The sequence below is a fragment of the Ambystoma mexicanum genome, chromosome 5q (genome assembly GCF_040938575.1).
Source record: "Ambystoma mexicanum isolate Mex_15411 chromosome 5q, UKY_AmexF1_1, whole genome shotgun sequence".
NCBI lineage: Eukaryota > Metazoa > Chordata > Amphibia > Caudata > Ambystomatidae > Ambystoma > Ambystoma mexicanum.
Window position 1 is genome coordinate 1,094,877,098 of NC_090933.1, and position 21,751 is coordinate 1,094,898,848.

At 48.7% G+C, this 21,751-nt stretch overlaps 1 protein-coding gene across 4 annotated transcripts in view; it reads left to right on the forward strand.

The window, feature by feature from the left end:
* Nucleotides 1-21,751, forward strand: part of NSMCE2 (NSE2 (MMS21) homolog, SMC5-SMC6 complex SUMO ligase) — a 933,269-nt gene that overhangs the window by 826,937 nt on the left and 84,581 nt on the right. For all 4 annotated transcript variants that reach the window (XM_069621620.1, XM_069621621.1, XM_069621619.1 and 1 more), the window contains exon 5: nt 4,889-4,992. In XM_069621620.1, coding sequence (XP_069477721.1) covers nt 4,889-4,992 — 104 coding nt within the window. The remainder of the gene's footprint in view (nt 1-4,888; nt 4,993-21,751) is intronic.

A 21,751-nucleotide genomic window follows, 5' to 3' on the forward strand; every position in this document is an offset into this window, starting at 1 on the left:
GTACCGCAGACCGCACAGAATCTGGCTCAGCAGAGCATGGCTTGTCCAGCCTATACCGCTGTGCCTTAGCCCTAGTGAGATTATCAGCCACTGCAACCGGTATGCGTCCCTGCAGCACCACTAAATAGGATGACTGCAGCCCCGACTTTGACCCAGACTTGGACCCTTAGAACCTTGTCTTCTACGATGGCTGCATAAGAGTACACGCTTTTTTGATAAGTTCCGCATTATCATGAGATATGGGACAATGGTGGAATATTTCAATTGGCGGATAAAGGAACTCATGCCTCAACCTGTAGCGCCTCCTGCCCTGCTTAGAGCAATGCTTCCACCACTACTGCCTCTGTCCGCATAGGCTCACAGGCCCGACTCGGCCACATTAAGCGCGATCTCGCCTCAACAGCCGGTGGAGTCACCTCCACCGGCAATACTGCCTCAGCTTGCACCATCATTGGAGGCTCTGAAGGCTGTGGTTTCCCCTGCAGAGAAGCCAAGGAGGGATCTCCGGCCATTGCAGACATGGTTGTTAAGGACACACATGGCACGAGTTCTGATGCCAACTTGTTTGAGGTGGTCTCCCATTCCGTCAAGGCCTTCCATGATAGAAGGATGTGCTTGGCCGTCTGCCTGGGCATGCCCCAGCTGGAAGAGCCCCATCCAGAGGCGGGTGTGCTGTTAGAGGTTTTAGCCCTCCACTCCTCAAGCAGATCGGGTGGCCGTTACAGAAGGACGTCCTCATTGAGGCATTGAAGTTGTGGGAGAAGCACTCTGCTCAGTAGCAAAGAAGTTCAGCTCCTTAAGACTTATGGGAAGAAGGTCTATTCTAATGCTTCTCCTTACCTTAGACAAGCCAAAGGCTGATGCCCCGCCAGCAGCGGGTGATCAAAAACTCCTGGGAAAGCTGGCTGAATTCTTGCCGTACTTGCCACTGGACAAGTAACAGGTCTTCAATTCCGGTCTGGTGGAAGCTAAATCGGTAACTCGGGATCTGCTCAAGTTATTCCTTTTGTAAAATCAATACAGCTAGCCGTTCAATGGTGCAGGGTGCAAACATGCAAAGAGTCGTATGTATGAACGCTTCCAAATTTATACAGGAGCGCATCATCGATCTCCCCTTTAACAGCCAAGATATGTTCCACTACTCCTCAGATGAGGAACCAAGTGTAAGACTCCCACACAGATGACCAAATCCCTGGCAGATCTCACGAAGACTAGCCAGCAGCCCTTCCATCAGCCCTCCCTTGCCATACACACTAGGCAGAAGACCTTGGTGGCCTTTGATTTTTCAAAGATAGGAAGGCAAGAAACTGGGTCCACTTCCCCAATGGCCACAGAAGGAAACAGTCAAGACCCGCCTCCAGAGGGTTCTTCGGTAGCCACTCTGAAACGGCACCCATTTATTCAAATAAGCAATAACAAACAGGATCCTTTCCACTGCATGTCGGTCGGCTGCAGGCTATTGTTGCATCTGAGCAGCTAGTTAAACATCTTGCAGGAGCCCTGGATTTGTTGAGTAGCCTCCAACTGAGGGACCAAACTGGCCTGCAGGTAATCCTGGATCTCTCCTCCTTCAACTCCATCTCTACGAGGAGAGGTTCAAGACAATTACGCCAGCACAGATTCTGAGCTCAGTTCAAAGCAACCATTGGTTCTGCACTGCACACCTAAAGGATGCCTATCTAAATGTACGTATATGGGAAGAACACCAGAAATTCCTCTGGTTCTTGATTGGCAAGCCATCAGTATCCATATCGGGCCCTGTCTTTTGGATTCAATGCAAGCTGGTGAGTACTGTGGCCATCTCATTGCAGTTCCGGGGGATCCAGGTATTGCCATACCTGGATGACTGGCTTGTCCAGGCTTCATTCGGTCAGGAACCTTCAGATGCGACTAACATCCCAGGGACTACTGGGGGCAGTCCTGAGACCATAAAGGCTAGTACCGACCCACAGTTTGAGGGCTATACAAAGCCTCTTACCGGCTGGAGTTGCGAACAGTGGCATTAGTATGACTACCCCATGAATAACTTTCCCACAAAGCCTGTGTTATATGAAACCTAATAAACATAAACATCACTCACGGTTGTCCATTCAACAAAGCTGGAGTAGTGCAAGAGGGCCTACCATAATCTACATCCACAGGAGCAACCGTTTGACACAAGTAAGTGGGAGTCACCCAGCAGTAGGTAGAAATTTATCTGACTGCTGGATTGAGGATTCAACTAAGTGAACGCTCTAAGAGAATAAGGGATGAGAAATGATGAAACACATGTATGTCACTACAGCATGTAATTGAACCAAGTGTGTGGAAGACAACAGGAGAACGTGAGAATGTGACAACTGGGAATGGGAGATGAAAGACCCCAATAATTCAATAAATCGAGGAAGAGCCGAATAAGTAATTCTCACTCTATTTTTCATCCACAGTGCCACACATGTCAATTTAGAAAGTCTGTGTGGTCATGAAGGTAGCTAACTAAGGAAAGGACGTATGGTTTCTGTTTTCTCAGGGAATGATACAGAGGATTAACATTTTGCAGCTTACCTCGGCTACTAACTCGATAATTACTTGAATTAAGCTCGACGAATAGATAATAAATGAATGGTCATTCTGTAAAAACATTTCCAAATTGCTCACGTCTAGTAATTAATGCTGTTTGTTGAGTGTTTTGTGATGCAGGTAGCAATGCTGTAAACAGTGAATCACACCATTTATGGAATCTAGTGTTATGAGAAGTTGGAATATAAGGAGAATTGTAGTATACTGATCGAATTACACTCTGCCCCATTATTGGAGTGGTGCATGAAGATAACAGCTAAGAAATCCCCTGAAGAATTTCCTAAGATTCAGAGCGTTCAATTAGGAATGAAACATATTGGGTTATAATTTACACCCTTATTTGTAAGGCGTGTGACACTAAGTCATTTGTTTGATAAGCGTTGTTTTGAATAAGAAACAACAATACGCACAACCATCCTACATTTTTTAATATGTATTGCTGTTTTTTATATATATATATATATATTGCTGATTTTTGTATGCATGTATGAACTGTTTACATTTTTGATACAACTGTGATTTTTGTAATGTTTTAACCAGCACGTGTCACTTTTTTGGGTTGCACTTTACACTTGCTGGATAGAGTAAAGCATGCTTTTTAGGTTTTTATATGCATTTCTGACAAAATTGAATTTATAACTGGTATTTAGAGTGAGGTAATTGAATTCTTTACCCCACTCGAGTATTACTATATCACGAACAATTGCACACGCATATATGCACAAGGTCTGCTTTATTTTGTCATGTATATTGCTAGACCAGGATCGTCCGTGTTGCATTCCATCTTGGTGTTGCTTCTTGTTAAAGAAGACAATATAATCAGAAACATTTAACGAATGCCAAAGACAGTTGTAAACAGTGCAAAAGGACCGTCCAGTTGATACCTCAGCGTACTGTTGCCACCCCAAAGTGCCACAAATACATAAATGTACAAAAGCCCAACATTTAAACAGAAACAACAATGTACCAAATGCATATGAGCAAAACCAAACGATGATAGCATCGACTTGATATAAACATGCAAGACCAGGCAAAAAATGTGCACTACAATATGAAGTGTAATCTATTCAATGCGTGACATCTGTCTACTGAATTGTAAATAAAACAGATGAAGTTTATAGTAACTGCTGAGTTAAACTAAGCAGGCAACTCTTGAAAATTGCGGAGGCTCAAGAGCTTGAGTTTCGGGTTGTTGCAAAAGGCCTCATTTCATCAGGAAAGGGCCCGGCCATTGTGTCAACGTATGGGAGAAACTACTGGAAATTGCTCAATCATCCTGGGGAGTTCAGAGACCTGAGAAAACGGACAATGGAAGTAGTGCGGAAGAGTTAACTGCGCTACACAGACAGATCAATTCTGATTTCTTAAAATGCTAAGGGGTGATTTGTACCCAAAGCACGGCGCCTGGTTTCAGCATGGCTGCACACTGGAGAGCGTAGGCCCATACCTATTCTCTAAGCTTTGCAAAAGTAACGCTTAGTAATTTGGCAGGGAGGTATATGATGTGATGTGATATGATATATTTATAACACGCCTGTAGACAAGTGTTTCTAGGCGCCACAAGACAAGGGAGGGGAGGCAGAGGGAAGACTAGACCAAGATCCTACTAGGCTTCGTGACTTTCGTATCATGCAAGTGCGACAACGAGAATTGCAGGTGGGAGCGAGAAGGGGAAGTTCAGGGGAAAGGTTCGGGGAAGTGCAATCAGGGCAGCATGGCTCTGAGTACGTGCACCCAGGGCAGCGCGGCTCCGGGTAAGTGCAAGGAGGCAGGGGGGGGCTGTAGGGGTTACAGTTACAGCCCCAGAGTGCACAGTAGGCCAGGAGGCAGTGCAAGGCAGACTGGTGATGGAGGAGCCTGGTACCTAGTGAGACTCTGAGGGTGCCAAGCAACCATCGGTGCCGCAGACAGGTGAGTTGGCAAGGGAGAGAGAGAGAGAAGGCAGAGGAGAAAAGGAAAGTCTTGACCTGCTTCCAGAACATCAGGTGGTCCAGCTCAAGTTTGAGGGTGGCAGGGAGGCCGTTCCAGAGGGAGGCACCTGCAGAGGAGTGGGATCTACCCACACTCTCTGCTTGGAGAAGCGTCTGACCCTACATGACTCACAATGTGAGACCACATCCATAGAAACATATTAGTATTCCAGAAGAATGCACCAAGCGTGAAGACAATTAGTAAAATTGCTCATAAAATGTGTTCAATAATTTAACTGTCTTTTATTTGATATATATAGAATTACTTCATAGCCAGTGACTTTATAGAAATATGCACTATGACATGGACAGCGAATACATTTTGTTGAAATTCATATTTTTCTTTAAATGCATTGCAGTTTGTCTACCAGAAGATGCATCGGATGAACAGACCATTGAACAACTTGATGAAGATATTACTGTGACCCAAAGCCAGCTTAACTTCATTTGCCCCATCACGCAGGTATGGCATGTATGCACTGCTGTATTCATCTAATTGCAATTCATGGATCTGTATGGTTTCATCTCCATATTTTTACTGTGGACTGTTAGCTCGTGGCAATTGTACGTTTTTTAATATTTCCTATAATGGGGTTCCCCATACCTCTCTTCCACCTGGCATGTCCACTCCAGGAAAATGTGCGGGTGAACCCACGGCAGACTGCAGTTATTACTGCATGTTTAGGCAGATGTTTTTAGAATGTTTAGACTGCTTGCCTGAACCGACTTTTATTCTGATGTTAGTGACAGGACACACACTGAAGGCAACATCGTTTTTGGTTTTGGCGCTTTTTGCATAAGCCAAAATATCGCCAATTGCGACAGTAAAGAAGGGTTCCAAGAAGCAGTGTTCGTGGTCGGCATGACAACAGGAAATGGCCGACCCACTAAGTGTACATTTCTGTTGAACTACGAGGATGTAATCCAATAGTGGTCTGTTCAATGTCCTTTGCCCCAATCAGGAGTACTGTCACAGGTCGCGTGTCTGTGTGATTTGAGGCCGCAGAGTGATCTGTTTGAAAGACAGAGACGACGCACACGCTGCTACTGGTCAAGCTGTGTCCTGCGTTGTTCGTGCCATTTTCCCCTCGTGTGCGAGATGGCACGCAGTGGAAGAAGAGGGGCCTTCACGCACTTTGCACAGAGGATGGATGGCAATGGGCCTTTCTTGAAAGGTTTCAGTATTTTAAGGCCTGCAACTGGGCTGATGGTTTAGGTTGGCAACGCTGGCGATCCGCCGCCCCAGGAGCTACACCAGCAGCTGAACGCTGCGTGCAAAGCCTGCCAATACACTAGTCCCTAATACCTGTGGCCTAATTGTCTACGATCTTAGTTGTGTGAGAGTCTCGAGGAAGGGTTGAAAAATGCATGATTTACATAGAGAGGTGAACAGAAGCGGATGCACGCGCTTCCGGAGAATCCTTTCAGAAACTTTGCTTAAAATGGCAAGACCGTTCATTGGAGAACCGGTAATTGGACTCTGAAATATCACACAGCACTTATATCGCTGCAGACCTCTTTTAACGGGGTGACATATCTTCTGAGAAATAGCCAAAATATCTGTCATTGATTGCACCTTCTGCACAGGATTTCTTCATAAGCACGGACTGTGCGCTTTCTCTTCCTAAATGCTCGAGAGCAAGCTATTTTAGTTCTTTCGTGCAGGCAGGAAAGTGGCCTTTCACCAGTTCAAATGTATGGGACTGATGAGCTGGTGATTGATTGTACAAGGAGTACATGTGCGCTGAACAGCACTTAAGTATTGTTTTTCATTTAAAAAAGTGGTTCACCATTTCATAAATAATACCTCTCTTAAAATAAGACTGCTATTTAATTGGTGAAATCTGGTATGAATTGATCCGACCACATACTTGCAAAAATGTGGGCCAACCTGTCACATGGACACCCAGTTGCAAACCTCCTTTCCCATTCTTGCCCGTCAGCCTTTAAGCAGCTCACTCCACCGCGACCAAATTTAGCACACGCAAAGGGCGTCATTAAGTCTGCTGTGTTCAAAGTTATTGACCGCCTAATTTAGGCTATTGGTTCTATTATGAATAATGTTTGAATCGCTGGACTGATTCGGCCGAAATTTTCCATCAAAAAGAAGTTTCATTGGCACCTCCATGCAGGATATTTTTGGAAAAATGTGTTAAATGGTTCGAATGTTATTAAGAAAACAATAAAAAGCTGTCCTTGGCCTACTCCCATTCATATAGCCAAGAGAGGAATTAGAAAGGTGGTAGTAGGTAGTCGGTGAACGGCTTGTGGGCTCCCGGAGCCTTGGCTTTACTTACTTCACTTTTTGTGTCTGAGTAACCCTGACTGTGCCTGCTGCCTTTTAGATCTGTGGCCTTTGTGATGTGAAAAGCATCCAGCGACTATTTAATAGCACTGCATGCTTTAAAACTAAAATAAATGTTCATGGTAGACTGGAAGGTCAATGATCCTGCTACAATCGGAATTTTGTTTCATTAAAAGATGAGTATGTTAATGCAGCTGCTGTAGTTGTGTGCCGTCACGGTGTCGGGGCCTTTCAACACTTTCACATGAAAGGAGCCTTAGGTTGTCCCGGGCAGCAGCCCCCATTTGCCAGTTATACGTCTCATAATACAGCAATATTTTTCTTTCGTTCTGGGACTTAAAATGTGATCTTTGCAGCACTGCCATTACAAGCTGCGTTTGCTGGGGCCCTCCTGACTGTGACTTCCCTTGGGGCATACAGACGAGTTATCATCTTGTTGCATTTTAACCCGGACAAAGAAGAATGTATTAGTGTTTCGGCTCCCTGCTGGCCATCTCACAATAATCAGCAGGTATCAATGTCCAGGTGTGTCTCTTTGTCTCCATAATAATGTATGCGCCTCAGACGGATTTCCTCACTAAGCAAGGATGGCCCACAACCATTGTGCTGAAATGGGCCTTCACACATCTTAAGCCAGACATGTACTCCTATTTCAGCAGGACAATGTTAGCCCTGGCGTCTCTCTCTCTCTCTCTCTCTCTCTCACTCACTCTCTCTCTCTCTCTTTCTCTCACTCTCTCTCACACTCTCTCTCACACACTTTCTCTCTCACTCTCTTTCTCTCACACTCTTTCTCTCTCACTCTCTCTCTCTGCATGCACGATCGCTCTCTCTCTGGCACTCTTGAAAGTATCCCCTTATTCCATCTTCTCAAACTCTCACCTTTGCTTTGCTCTCAGCCCGTACTTTTTCTCTCAGCCCTCACTTTTTCTTTCATCCTTCCTCTCGCTCTGTTTTTCTCGTACTCTCTCACCCTTTCTTGCTCATATTTCGTCAATGGCTTGCTCCGTTTCTCTATTCCCCTTCTCATTCCATTGCACACCTGCACCCCTTATCGCATCCTCCTATAAAACGTTGCACTCTCCTCCTTGCACCCTGGTGCCTATAAATGCAAAATGCAAAGAAAAACATTAAACGCCAAAACTATTGGCATTGCCAACGCTTATTTAGTATGCCATACAATGGTTTGCCCTTTTAAATCGAGGACTTGAACTGGGTGAATACTAGTTTTTGGTGTATAGATTAAAACACTTATTTAGTTTCAATACTGTAATAACACTGGAACACACCTTCATTGCTGGCTGTACTGGAAAATTAATGTCCAGAAATAAAGTGGGTAATTCATGGATTATTTGCGCTGAAAAAAACGGGATTTGTGCGCCATTGTGCCCGCAAATGCCTGTTTAACAAATGGGGATTTGCGGGCAGAATGGCGCACAAATCCCGTTTTTTTCGGCGCAAATAATCCATGAATTACCCCCAAAATGTATGTCATCGGCTTTGTCACAAAAACAGCCAAGTGATTTTGGGCAGTTCTTTGGCATTAGTGGACCAGGTAACTGAAAGGATGTTTGTGTTGGGGGCTGTGGGAACCTGTGGGCCATGATGTCTTCTTTTTTTTATTTTTTTAAGGATATTTTATTAAGTTTTCCAGAACATGTAAATGAACAAGTGGCAACACATTACAGAGATACTCCTGATAGAGAAAAATTATTTTCCCCCTCAGTTCTACATTTTGTTGTTGCAATTCATTAGACACACCAACATCATCCTTAAGTTCAGTCATGGATAAAAAAATAGGAGGGGACATTCAACCGGGAAAGCCACTAAAAGGGAGCGAGGAATGGGGAAACAAGGAGCAAGAAGAGAAAGGGAGCGGAGAAAAGGAGAGAAAAAAACAAACAAAAAAACCACCGAAGACCAAGAGTTCACAATGGCAACATCAAGGTCTTATAAAATATTTCATCAATGTTGGCTGGAAGAACATTTGCTCTCTGTCTGACACAAAATCTAAGAATGGATCCCAAGTCTGTGTGGATTTCGGCAGCTTCCCCTCTAACATGGCCGTGAGCTTTTCCAGGCCCAATAGCTCCAACACCTTCACCCACCAATATGATATATGCGGTCCTTCCTCAGTCTTCCAAAAGTGGGCCCCTGTGCTTCGAGGTACTATGATCAATGGGAAGATTAGTGCTTCTCTATATCCCGACATTGGAAAAGACCCGTCCTCTGGGGCGTCCCCCAACAACCAGATCCGTGGATCCAAGGGGAGCAGGGACCCAGTGATTGCCATGATTTTTGATCGCACCTCCAGCCAGAAAGTTTGTATGACTGAGCTATATCACCTCATTGGCACAGCCATGCCAAATGTATCTGGATAGTCTGGATTCATTGAGTGTAGCCTGCTTGGGGGTAAGTACCAATAGCATTCTCCTTCACTACAGTGCACCGGGAGCTCTTCTGGGCTCTACACCATATCCTTTGCCATGTCTCCTCCGAGATCTCCAAGCCCAATTCCCTCTCTCAGGCTATCATATAAGGAAACTTTTCCCCTGCCGGGACATTTTCCAGGAGTCTATAACAGGTGGCTAGTTTATGAGACTGCTGACCCTCTAGAATTTTAAGTTCTGTTCCTATCGGGTTCCTGGCGGCAACCTGACGAGTAGCCCTGTTGGTCAGCCAGTGGCGAAGATGTATGCACCTAAAGCACTCAGATTCTGGCACTTTGAATTTCTCTTTGCAATCTACAAATGTCAGAGGTTCCTGATTTACACACAGGTCTCTTAATCTCAGAGGCTCATCCGGACTCCAGCGCTGGAATGAACCAAAACAGAGGCCCGGAGTAAATTCTGGGTTCTGGGTGATGGGAGAGAGTGGACCTAGGCACGGTGTGATCCCTTTCTGTGTGCTTGCCTTATCCTAGCTCTGGAGCTTCGCTAGCATAGTAGGTAATATCCCGCTACGGTGTCTCCGGGCATCTCTGGGGAGAAACTGGAGATAAACCACGGGGAACGGGGCCGCCGCCTGCTCAATCTCTTGCCATTTAGGGGGGTTCCTCAAAGTCAACATTGCAGCAACCTGGGCTGCCCTGTAGTAACGCGAAATCGAAGGGAGCCCCAGGCCACCTAGCATCGTCCCTCTAGTAAGGAGTTTGCAAGGAATTCTGGGTTTCTTCCTCTTCCAAATTAATTGATCTATTGCTTTTTGTATAGCGATGAGATAGCTTTCAGGAATTAGCACTGGTAAAGAGTGAAAAACATACAGGAGCTTCGGGACAAGGGTCATCTTGAGCGTGCTAATACAAACCAACCATGAGATTTACTGTGAGTCCTAATGTAGGAGCCATTCTTTGGCCTCCTTCAGTAGGGCGGATAGGTTGGCTTTGAAGAGGCCTGAGTAAATCGGAGTCAACTGTATTCCTAGGTAAGGGATGTCTGTGGATGACCAGGGAATAGGGGATGACCGCCTGGATGTCCGCTAACCCACTGGGGGTTTCTGTTAGATGCAAACAAGAAAAGAGGATCCAAGATTGGAACCCTCCCGTCCCCTGCACACTATAGTTATCCCGTCAATAGATGGTTATCAACGTTCTAATGATTTCGAAAACATGGTTTGTATTTCAGATTTCAACAGTTATCAATGTCGATACAACACTATTTGTTTAATAAATATTTGAATGTGAACAGAAAGTTATTGTTCTTCTGTAATGCAGATTCAAAGTCCCAAACAAACAGCTTGTGTTAGCAATTCCAATATTGCCTGTGTAAAGTTCAATTTAAACGGCTGACGCGTTTCCAGTTAAACAGCTCTTCTTCTTGAGCCTCAGTTGAACTGTAAGATGACAATATAGAAAAAATAGAGAAGAAATCTATAAGTATTTACCCTGCAGTCAGTGGTTAAACAATGATTATCTTACAGAAGCACAAATAGGTCTAAGGGTAACCAGTCTTCAGGAGCAAAATAAAAGGTAAAACACATTTTAAGACGGTCTAGCCTATTTGACATCAACATGCCTGAAAAAGTTATTTAGGGGGATACACTTGTTTGAAGGTGTATGGAGTATCATGACCATTGTTGCATCGAGAATGCCGGCTAGTATAAGCAAACATTTGTCTAGGTCTTGTACTTCTGGTGTTGGCTAGTATACTCACTTGATGGAAACTATTGACGAACATTGTGATAATCTTGCTGCATTCGGTACACAAGGTATATATCCTCATATGATGCTCTGGTACTATTACTCAGTGTCCATTCTAGTTATCCTAGGTTCAATATTACTGTCCTCTGTCTAGACTGCCAGGAGCTCAGTTCTGTTTTAAATTAAGCATACTTTGATATTGGTGTCTGCAAGACTTTCTCTGAGGGTCTTCGAGGTCTGTGTTTCTAAGTGTTGTGCTTATAAGCATGGATCGTAATCCTGCCTCAGAGCGTGGAACCTCCTAAGGATAGAGCACGATGGAGAATGTCATAAAGGGGATTTCTTATCTATAATGGGCATGCATAAGTCCTCTTAAATAAACATAATTGATCTCACCGTTTTCAATAGGTGCAATTTTCTATTTCCCCAGGTGCCTTTATTGCGGACTGCTTACGGCTATGGCCTTCAGTCCAGATTCTAAATCTCTCAAGTAGCGCAGAGTGCGGTGTGTCCGAGATGTGTCTAAAAAGGAATATTTTTTTTTTTTTAAATATGTTTATTTATAGCAAGGCAGTAAAGGTTACAAACAGTATCGGGTGGCAGTATAATATTGCAAAGAAAAAATTCTAGTTTTGAGTCCCTTTCCCCCCCTCATTCCGGTTTTCCCAGGCCAGAGATTCAGTTTAGCTCCCCCGCTTGATGCGTATTCTCCTTGTCTCTCAGGGCCCAACGGGCGTTGATTGGCTTGAACGTCATTGCGGGATATCGCTGATCATAGTCCAGCACTGGGGCCCACACATTCTGGAAGCGGTGCAGAGACCCCGCTCTCGCAGCGGTGACCTTTTCCGCTATTAAGATGTCCCACAATTTTCCCCACCAGTGGGCCAGGCAGGGGCCGTCTCGCGACTTCCAGAAGCGGGCCAGAACCGTCTTGCCCGCCAGGAGGCACTGTGTGAGGAGCTTAGCCCTGTTGCCGGAGCGGGGGTAAATTCCAGGGACCGGGATCCCCAGCAGAATTGTCTCAGGGTCCAGTGGGAGGGCGGAGCCGGTGATTTGTTCGATGGTGGAGAGACACCTGGCCCAAAATTGCTGGATCTTGGGGCATGTCCACCACATGTGAAAGTAGGAGCCTGGTTGACTGCAGCCTCTCCAGCAGGCGGGGTCCACTTGTGGGTTCATGTGGTGGAGTCTGAGAGGGGGGTAGTACCAGCGTAGGGTGAGTTTATATGCACATTCCTTGTTGGTGACACAGGTGGAGGAAGAGTGGGTGCGGGACCATATGTCTACCCAAGCTTGGTCATCGATCGGATGGCCTAGGTCCGCCTCCCACTGAGCCATAGATCGAGTTTTTGTCGCCAAGAAGTCCCCCAGGAAACGTCTATATATAGCCGAGATTCTTCCTCTAGCCGGCAGGTCCGCAAGAGTTAGCTCCAATGGAGTCGGGGGGCGAGTTGCCGCCTGGAGGGTCTGAGGGTGCGAACACCAGTGGCGGAGCTGGCAGTATGTGAATCTGTCCCTTTCTTGAAGCCGAAAAGTCTCCTTGCACTGCTCGAAGGTCCGGGGTCTGTTTTCGGAGTACATCTGCCCCAGGGTTTCCAGGCCTCCGCCTATCCAACTCTGGAAGTTGCGAGGGAGAGATCCCGGGGAGAAGTCGGGGTTGTGAAAGATCGGTGAAAGGGGGCTTCGGCCCCTCGGGATTCCCTTCTGCTTTAGAGCCCAATCCCAGGAGCTTAGGGTCTGCTTTGTTGTTAGTAGGATGTCCTTCCAGCGTGCCCTGAGGGAGGGTTGGATGTGAGGGAGGAACCGGAGGGGAAGCGGGAGCTGGGCCTGCTCCAGTTCCACCCATCTGGGGCGGGCTGTGCTCGTCTGCCAGGCGTGTAGATGTGACAGTTGCGCCGCTGTCCTATAGGCCTGCAGGTCCGGGACCCCTAGGCCTCCCAGCCTGGCGTTGCCAATCAGGGTTTTGTGGGGGATCCTGGCCTTCTTGCCTTTCCATATGAATTTGGATATCTTCCTCTGTAAGTCATGGAGAGCCTGGGCTGGGAAGGGCACCGATAGAGATGAGCAGGCATAGAGGAACCTAGGAAGCAGGTTCATCTTGACGGCCGTGATCCGGCCCATTAATGAGATCTCCTGCGTGGACCAGCGTTTCAAGTCCCCCTCCAGCTCCTTGATCAGTTTGGGAAAGTTCGCCTGATAGGTCTCCTTTGGGTTCGCTGGGATGAGAACTCCTAGGTAGGGGATCGAGTGGTCCCGCCATTCGATCGGGCACAGAGCCGTTAACGCCTCCTTGTCCTCTGGGCGAAGGCCGACTCCTAAAGCCACTGATTTGGTGAAGTTGACAGTGAAGCCGGTGACCTCCCCCAGTTCCTTTATTTCGGCCAGAGCATGTTTCGCTGAGGTGTTGGGTTCGGTGAGTGTCAATAGAACATCGTCCGCGTAGAGAGCGATCTTGTGGTGGGAGGAGCCCACCTGAAGACCCTTAATGGACTCATTGCACCTGATCCTCTGGGCGAAGGGTTCCATTGTGAGGGCGAAGAGTAGGGGAGACAGCGGGCAGCCCTGTCTCGTCCCACAAGACAGAGGTATCGGGGCTGAGTGGATGCCATTGATCCTGAGGATGGTTCGAGGGTGCTTATAGTTCGCCAGGATCATGGCTCGGGCTATGGGGCCGAACCCAAATGCTTCCAGAGTGCATTCCAGATAGGACCAATCGACTCTGTCGAAGGCTTTGGTTGCGTCCAGGGCCATTAGGGCCAGGCCTTGGGAGTTGCGGTGGGCGATGTTCACTAGGTTCAGAGTCCGCCGGATGTTGTCCCCTGCCGCTCGGTGAAGAATGAAGCCTGTTTGGTCGGGGTGGATTATATCCGGGAGGATGAGTGCCAGGCGGTTAGCTAAAATCTTCGAGTACAGGTTGGCGTCGATATTCAGCAGGGCGATGGGTCTGTATGACGCCGGATCTCTCGGGTCTTTCCCCGGCTTAGGAAGGAGAACCGTCACCGACTCCTGCATTGTGGCGGTCACGGATCCTGAGACCTTAAAAGAGTTGAACAGGGCCACTATGTGAGGGATGAGCTGGAGCTTAAAAATCTTATAGAACCTCGGGGGGAATCCGTCTGGGCCCGGGGCCCGTGATTTGAGGGCCTTGATGGCTTCGTCAACTTCTTCAGCTGTTATTGGGGCTTCCAACTGCTCCCGTGTGGAGTCTGGGAGACGCGTCAAGGCCGCGTTCCGTAGGTATGCCTCCTGCTTTGATCGCTCCCGGGGGGGCGCTGTCATGACCTGGATTAGGTGGTCTGAGGCTAGTTGTAGTTTCGTCTGTTCAGAGTGGTGTATCACCCCCTGTGGGTCCTTAAGCCCTATAATGGTGTTGGTCCGTCTTGTTTTAGCTAGCTTGGCCACCAGCAGCTTATTGGCCTTGTTGCTTTTGGCATAGTAGAATTGTCTGGTCTTCGCCAGGAGTTGCGCAGTGTGTTCTGCGTAGTGGGCCTCTAGTTTCTTCCTGGCCGAGCGGAGCGCTCTCTGTGTTCTGGGGGACCAGCCACTCCTCTTCTGGGCTTCCTCAGCTGCTCGCAGGTCCTCCTCCAGGGATAGACGGATTTGTTTCCGGTTTCGGTGGTATGCCACGCCTTGGGCTATCAACGTTCCCCGAATTACAGCTTTCATTGCATCCCAGTTATTGGCCAGGGAGGTGTCCGCGGCTAGGTTCTCCTCAAAGAAGTTCTTGATGGTGGTGGTTATGTTGTCTCTGATTGACATATCATTGAGGATCGGGTCGTAGAGCGCCCATCTGCGTGTTGCCTTGGCGTGGGTGTTCTGAATGCTCAGATCCATTATTATCGGGGCATGGTCCGATAGGATTCGCTGGCCTATCGATACCTCATTGGCGAGGGCGAGAGTTTGAGGGGAAGCCAGAAGGAGGTCGATTCTGGAGAACGTTCGGTGTACGCCTGAAAAGAAGGAGTAATCTTTCTCGGTGGGGTGAAGCACCCGCCATGTATCCACCACCTCTAAGGTTCTGAAGAGCCGCAGCAGACTGAGGGCCTGGCCGAATTCGCCAAGGGCGGGGGGGTTAGATTTGTCCTTAGTGGGGTCTGGGACCCCATTGAAGTCCCCACCGATTATTGTCTGGCCTTCCACAAAGCTTGAGAGGGAGGAGCCCAAGGAGTCATAGAAGGTTGCCTGTCCTGAGTTGGGTGCGTATGCCGATACCAAGGTGTAGAGGTCCCCCAACAGGAGGCACTTGATGGCCACAAAGCGGCCCTCGGGGCACATCATGGAGTCCAGGGTCTGGGGGCGCAGGTCTTTCCGGAACATAATCGCTGTGCCCCCTTTTTTGGAGTTCCCCGAGGCGAAGAACTGGTGTGGATATATGCTGGATCGAAGCCGGCCAAAGTCTGCCGGGAGGAGATGAGTCTCTTGGAGGAACACCACATCGGCCTCCTCATCTTGTAGCTTCTGGAGAATCGATTTTCGCTTGGGGGGGGAGTTGAGACCGTTAACGTTCCAGGAAAGGCATCTGAGCGTCCGGTGTTCCGGGATCGGGGAGCTAGGGGTTCCATGCGTAGGGGATGGAGGGGGGACTCCAGGTTGTTCATCAGCTGCCATCGTGAAGAGGGTGGAGAGGTGAACTGTACCGCACTTGCAGTTTTAACCGAGGCCCCCAACGGGAGGCCAACTTTTTAACTAGCGGGGTGGGAAACATTGTGGGTGTAACCCCACCCCAGGCCAACAGGGCCATTTGTGTCTGGCAAAATAACGTTTGCATCCAAGGGCTCTAAGATGGAGCGGATCTTGGAGGGGGGGCATAAGCCGTGGAGGAAGCCCGCCGCGCTGGGCGGACGTGGGATTGTGTTGGGCCGGAGTTACTATTTCTGAATTTAGCTGAAAGGACGTTGGGCGTCCGGGACGCCGGAGGTGCGGGGGGCATCCGGGGCCGCTCGGACTCGGGTTATCTTCTCCTGTTTCGGGAGGCCTTGGACCATGGAGGACGTCTGGGTTGGGGGGGGAGGGCTGACGTAGGGCTTCCCGAGGCTTCCAAGTCTGGGGAGGTGGTTCCTTCAGGGGGGGAGGATATCTGCATGATTTTAGCGGCATCTTCTAAGTGGGATATTCTCCGGAGGGAGCCATTATACGAAAATTGCAGGGCTGTGGGAAAAAGCCATCTGTATTTGACTTTACGCTCTTGGAGGAAGAGGGTTAAAGGTCGGAGAGCCCTTCTTTTCTGTAGGGTTGAGAGGGAGAGATCCTGATAAATTTGGAGAGGGTGACCTTGAAAGGAGAGTTCATCTCCGGACCGACTGATGGCGGAGATAGCTTCTTTAGTGGAGAAATAGTGTACTCTCGTTATGACATCTGGGGGCTGGTCGGAGTCTACTCCTCGTCGCGGACGAAGTCTGTGGGTCCGATCCAGCAGCAGTTGGGATTTATCTAGATGCGGGAGGAGAATTTGAAAGAGGTCTCCTATGTATCCTGCAAGATTTTGGTCGGGGACTGAGGACGGAACTCCCCTAATACGGAGGTTATTCCGACGAGCTCTGTTTTCCAGGTCCTCTTGTTTGTATTCGAGGATTTCGCACTTGTCCTGGAGGGCTCTTACTGATTGCTGGATATCTCCCATGGCGGCTGTTTGGTCTTGGGAGCGATCCTCGATCTCACTCAGTCTCTGCTCCACTTCGGTCACCCTATGGTCTGTTTGTTCCAATTTGGAGGTAAGTTCCGACATGCAGGACCGAAACTCGGCTTTGATGTCTGCCATAAACGCCAACAGATCACCTCTAGTGGCTGGGGAGTCACCCCCCTCCTGGGAGAGCCCTGGGGTGGGAGTGACTGAGTCCGGTTTCTTTCCCTTATCAGGAGCGGTGAGCATGGTGGCTATGTCTACATTTTTAATAGCTTTCGACTGTCTCGACATGTTGGTGAGTCGTGGGTGGGGAGATGGTTTATGCGGCCCACCCTGTGGATGAGCGTCGAGGCTCTTGATTGAGAAAAGGGAAAGCTGATTCCAAGCTTGGCCGGTGTATAGAGGATTCGAGTGAGGGGGTGAACTCTCCAAATCTTGATGGTGGGCAAGTATGTGGGGCGTAAGTTCCGGTGGGGGGATTGAATAACGTGCGCCCCCTTGAGACTAGGCCAGAGAGAGCAGAGCGGGTCGCCCCAAGAAGTAGGCAGTCAGGTCACCTCCGAGGCCGAGGGGGCCCACCCGTCAGGGGCAGCCCGGGATGAGAGTGTGGCCAGGTCGAGGCTTCAGGTGGGCGGCGTTGGTCAGGCCCTTCTCGGGGCTTGCAGCTGTGGGTCCCTCGATGTGACCCAGCTAGGGCCGCTCCTCCTCCGAGGACCCAGGCTTGAAACGCCTGGTGGGGATGATAGTGGGAGGGGTCCCGGGTCCGAACGGGGGCTCCAGATGGTGGTGTGGGCCGGGGCGCCCCAGGAGTGTGTGCTGGAGGGCGGAGGGGGGGGGGGCGGTGATGGCGCGGCCCCCACCTCAGGCGCTGTGGAGGGATTTCCCTGCGTGGCCTCAGCGATCCTCACCCCCAGCAGCTCCTACCTGAAGGGCACCGTCCGTGCCGTCCCTCGTCGGGCAGTGCAGGCTCGGGCTGGTAGTGTAGGAAGCAAGGGTCGCCCCAGGGAGAGCACCGGAGGAGAGGTCCGGGGGGCTGATGTTGCTCCGCCGCGACCCGGGTGCCCGAGAAATCGAGCCGCGTCTGGATGCGGCCTCAGAAAGCTCTCACCGCCCTCCAGGGCCGGGAGACGAGCACGGCCGCCATCTTGGGAGATCGACGCTGAGGCCGGCGCGGCCCCCACCTCAGGCGCTGTGGAGGGATTTCCCTGCGTGGCCTCAGCGATCCTCACCCCCAGCAGCTCCTACCTGAAGGGCATCGTCCGTGCCGTCCCTCGTCGGGCAGTGCAGGCTCGGGCTGGTAGTGTAGGAAGCAAGGGTCGCCCCAGGGAGAGCACCGGAGGAGAGGTCCGGGGGGCTGATGTTGCTCCGCCGCGACCCGGGTGCCCGAGAAACCGAGCCGCGTCTGGATGCGGCCTCAGAAAGCTCTCACCGCCCTCCAGGGCCGGGAGACGAGCACGGCCGCCATCTTGGGAGATCGACGCTGAGGCCGGCTCGGGGAACCGGAGCGGCTAACTTCGTCTCCGTTGATCGTCGTGGTCCCCGCTTCAGCCCGGGTGGGCCCCAGGTCCTCCGACGTCCTTGGGATCAGCTGGGCTCCGGTATACGGGCGCGGAGCCGCATCAGGGGCCCAGAAGCGGCGGGCTTCGCACGGCGGGCCTCAGGGGAGCAGCCACATCGATGGCGCTCCAAGCCACGCCCTCTAAAAAGGAATATTTAACATATGGTCATTAAATCTGGGACGTTACCCTCTCCTTAGGTCAATGTATGTGCCCCATAAACTCTCACCGGTTGGGCTGAATACCTCTATGAAAGGATGCAGCGTTCGCTGTTTACTGTTTACTATCCTCTTGAATCGCGCCGAGTAGGAAATGCAAGTCCTCTGGCGTGAATGAGCCGCGACCCTCGCGCGCTCTCTGGTGGGTTTCTGCGAAGTCAAGGACACCTCGTCGGACGCCAGTAAACAGCGTGTTTTTCTGTCCCCCATGTATGGAGTGTGCAATATAGAAAGTGAAGAAGGGTTCAGTTAAGATTCACGTGATGTCTTCAATGGTTTGAAGCCTGGTCGGGATCAGCATAACTTGGGCGCCATCATGTGCGTTCTAGTGAGCCTGTGCATAATATGGCTCACTATCTGTGTGGATGATTTCAAAGTTCTAATGAAGCTAATTACTGATGCAACAACAGCAATGATTCATACATACTGAATCAGAAACAGGGAAAGGGGAAAAGAGTAAAGGTCATAAACATAAAAGTAGGACTAGAGATCAACAGTGAGTACTGGTTGACACTCCCTTGGTGTTAATCAATCATACATGGACTATTACAGATGCGACATTCTGGTATAGATAACAATTAAGGATCCACAAGAGTTTTGGATTGATATTAAACATTGCTTCTTGTGTGGTGGATCATCTACTACATTTATTATTATGGGTGGGCCGGTAAACATTTCCCGGACTGATGTTAATTTAACACATGTTCCACCCTTGTTTCCAGTTACATGACATTTTCAGTACTCTAAGGTTACTATGTTTCAAGTGCCTTAATCTGGGGTTATCTTTTGGTCCATGTTCATAGTGTCTGTCCAAGTGTCACAGTTAAGAGCATCATCAGATGAAGCATTTGAGGGAGATCTCCTTGTTGAGTCCCTTTGGGTTCAAACTGTCCAAAAGGTGTATCCAAAATGTCTCCCTACGTGAGAGGATGGACTGATAATCTCCACCTCTGTATGGTTTCTTGACTATTTCCAAGACTTGGCATTTCACCTGGGCCACGGTATGATGGTTTTCAGTGAAATGTCTAGCTAAGGGACCTGAGGTTTGATTTATGTTCAGTGATCCTATCCTTTACTGGTCTCGTGGTCTGGCCCACATAAAGTTTGCCACAAGGGCATTTGAGCAAGTGGCAAGATCTCTGTTTGAATTTCTTATAGGGTAAAATACTTATAGATTTCTTCTCTATTTTTTCTATATTGTCATTTTACAGTTCAACTCTGGCTCAAGAAGAAGAGTTGTTTAACTCGAAACTCGTTAGCCTTTTAAATTGAACTGTACACAGGCAATATTGGAATTGCTAACACAAGCTAGTTGTTTGGGACTTTGAATCTGCATTACAGAAGAACAGTAACTTTCTGTTCACATTAAATTATTTATGAAACAAAACCTCAGTGTAGTATCCACGTTGAAATCTGAAATACAAACCATGTTTTCTAAATCATTAGAACGTTGATAACCATCTATTGACGGGATAACTATAGTGCGGAGGCGACGGGAGGGTTCCAATCTTGTATCGTCTTTTCTTGTTTGCATTTATATGTTAGTGGGCTTGTGCCACGTCCACTTTTCCTCCCCCGCACCTTAAACACCAGATAAATAACGACAAATATCTAGATTGAAAACGTTAATGCATAAACCTAGGAGTGCTCCAACACCCCCCTCCACATTTTGGGGTTTCTGGTAGAGCCATTCCCACTGATTTGGATGGGTTCACCTCAAACACGGAAACCGTAGCAAACCAGGACAATAGTTCCATAAGGGGCGTAATAGATCTAGAGGCATCATTTAAAAAACAAAGCACATCGTCTTCATACAAAGCTACCTTATGACATTGTCCCGCATATTCGAAACCGAGAATTTCGGGGTGAAGCCGAATCTGTTGGGCTAGAGGCTCCATCGTCAAGGCATACTAAAGGGGACAGGGGACAGCCTTGCCTTCTTCCCCTGCCCAGAGCAATCAGTGTGGTCCATAATGCATTCATTCTAACCCTAGTTGAGGGAATTAGGACATTTCAAAGGAATAATTTTGAGAAATTTGGGCCAAAACCAAATCCCTTTAGCACAGCCCCCAAATATTTCCAGGACATTCTGTCGAAAGCCTTGTGGGCGTCTAAGGATAGCAGGGACAGCCTACCCGGGATCGTGGGAGCTAGGGCAATTAGGTTTATCGCCCGACAAATGTTATCGCGTGTTGAACGGTTACGTATAAAACCTGTTTGATATTTGTCTATCAGTGTTGGAAGAATTTTCCCCCCAGACTGCCAGCTATTATTTTACTCAAGAGCTTTGCATCTGTGTTCAATAATGCAATAGGTCGGTCGGACACGCAGTCCGTGGGGTTCTTCCCAGACTTTAGGATCAGTCGTTGCTGATTCAACCATAGATGTGCATACTGAACCAGTGGCCAAATGACATTAAAGAGCTTTGTTAAGTAGGGGGAAAGTTTGGTGCTGAAGGTTCTGTAGAATTTGATTGTGAGACCGTCTGGTCCTGATGCCTTTTTTAAGGGGAAGGGATCGAATAGCTGATGGTGTTTCTTGTACAATGATGGGTTCTTACAGGAGGTCCCGATGCTCCTGAGTGACCTGTGGCAAGTGCGCACTATGGCACTATATATACATTCGTGGGCCATGTGTGGGTCAGTGTGGTGGGGAGCAAAGTCTTCTTTAGAGAATGTTTCAATTACTTGAAGCTTATCCTCTTCTAAGGTGACAAGTCTCCCATCCGTGTCCCTTAGGGATTCTATGCGGTTACGCCCAGCTTGTTTTTTCAATTTAGCCGCTAGGAGCCAATTAGCCTTGTTCCCTTTCGAGTAATAGTATTACTTAGTGCGCATTATGCCATATTACACCAGACTCCTATGGTTAGCTTCCAGAGCCTTTCGGGCTACTCGTACATCTCGAAGTGACCGTTGGGAACCCCTTACTTTATGTAATTCCTCTCTTCTTTGAAGTTCTATGTCTAGCTGGGATTGTAAGCGTTTCCTGATTTTCCCTCTTGCTACTGTTTGAACAATAATATGGCCTCGAATCACAGCTTTTGCAGCATCCCACACTGTAATATAGTTCACCTCCTCCGTATCATTCTCAGTGAAGTAGTGGGTTATAACATCGGAGATGCAGGATCGGAATTGGGGGTCCTCCAGTAGGAGCTCATTCAGGTGCCAAGTAACTGTAGGCGCTGGGGTGTCACTAAGGGAGGCTATTGTTAACATTACTGGGGCATGATCTGATGGGGCTTTTGGGAGGATCTCTATGGCGATTGTCAGGGGAACAAGCTTCTCTGAGACGAGAAACATGTCCAATCTGGAGCACCCCCTCTGCACTGCAGAATAAAAAGTGTAATCCAGCTCCTCTTGATGGAGGAATCGCCATGCCTCTA